General features: G+C 40.9%; 1 protein-coding gene across 1 annotated transcript in view; it reads right to left on the bottom strand.

Moving 5' to 3' along the window:
• The window catches only part of MYLK3 (myosin light chain kinase 3), a 38,627-nt gene that overhangs the window by 30,335 nt on the left and 7,132 nt on the right, over positions 1-1,160 (bottom strand). The window contains exon 2 of the mRNA XM_008580292.1: positions 575-665. Within this exon, the coding sequence (XP_008578514.1) occupies positions 575-665 (91 nt within the window). The remainder of the gene's footprint in view (positions 1-574; positions 666-1,160) is intronic.

The following is a 1,160-nucleotide window of genomic DNA, read 5'->3' as shown; positions in this document are numbered from 1 at the left end:
CTGTTTATCCAAGCAGGGAGGGCGTGTGTGTGTGTGTGTGTGTGTGTGTGTGTGTGTGTGCGCGTGCGCGCGCGCACACACAGGCACACATGTACACATAACCATTTATAATGTGATCTCAATAGACTTCCCTCAGAGGGAAGATGACAAAAACTGTTTAAATCGTTACATATGGGGGGAAGAAACAGGGTGCAGGAAACAAGAACAGAAGCTAGACTTCTCTTAATATACCTAGTTTCATCGATTTGACTTTGGAACCATGTAAATATTATGCAAAATTATAAAAGAAAATTAATCATTAAAAAGGTAATCCATAAACATTTAAAGCAAAATAAAATAAATAAATCTGAGTATCAAGTTGGTGGCATAGCCTACACAAAAAGGGATTATTCCAAGTGATTTCAAAGCAGCAATTCACTATATGTCTCTAGTGGGATACATAAAAGACAAAAAGAACAACAAAAAAAGCTTCAATAGCTTTTCCGTAATCAGACTGTGGGTGGTATTGTTGGTATTTCTATTCTGAAACTGTTGTGTGTGCAATGTGGGATACAGAAAACAGAGTCCCACTCACCTTCCCAGGGCCCCCTGATCTCAGCCTGCACACCTCTGGTGCTCAGCGCATGCTTTGGTTTTGCTCCCTTCTCTTCCACTCGCTCTTTGTTCTAAAATAACAACCACAAAAACTATCATCATTATCATCAACATCATCACTCAGGCCGCAAACATTTGTTAAGCAACTATTGTGTGCTTAAGATAAATGTACTTAGATTATTTCACAAAGTCTAACAGTAATATTATCACTTTAGCGATAAGAACATTGAGGCCTTCCCAAGGTCATTAAACTTAAAAGAGGAATCCAATTCAAACCCAGAACCCAAGTCCTTTCCAATGCTTCACCGTATTTCCAGTGAGGGGCCGATCCAGCCCCTTATGGGGACGGGGGTCTAAACAGACTGGATCTCAAAGGACTTAGACCAGGGATGGAGAATAAACTTAATCTTAAAATGTCAACTCATATCAATTGGTCATGGCTATACAGTGCTGGTTTAGGTTGGATTCTGAAGTCTAATAAATCCATGCTTGGGGGAAAGAGTGCTACCATCAATGAATGATGGAGCTGGGAGCTGGGCAGGCACACCCCACGACTACCCCTTTAC

Source organism: Galeopterus variegatus, unplaced genomic scaffold (genome assembly GCF_000696425.1).
Source record: "Galeopterus variegatus unplaced genomic scaffold, G_variegatus-3.0.2 Scaffold2060, whole genome shotgun sequence".
Lineage (NCBI taxonomy): Eukaryota > Metazoa > Chordata > Mammalia > Dermoptera > Cynocephalidae > Galeopterus > Galeopterus variegatus.
This window is presented reverse-complemented; position numbering and strand designations above follow the sequence as displayed.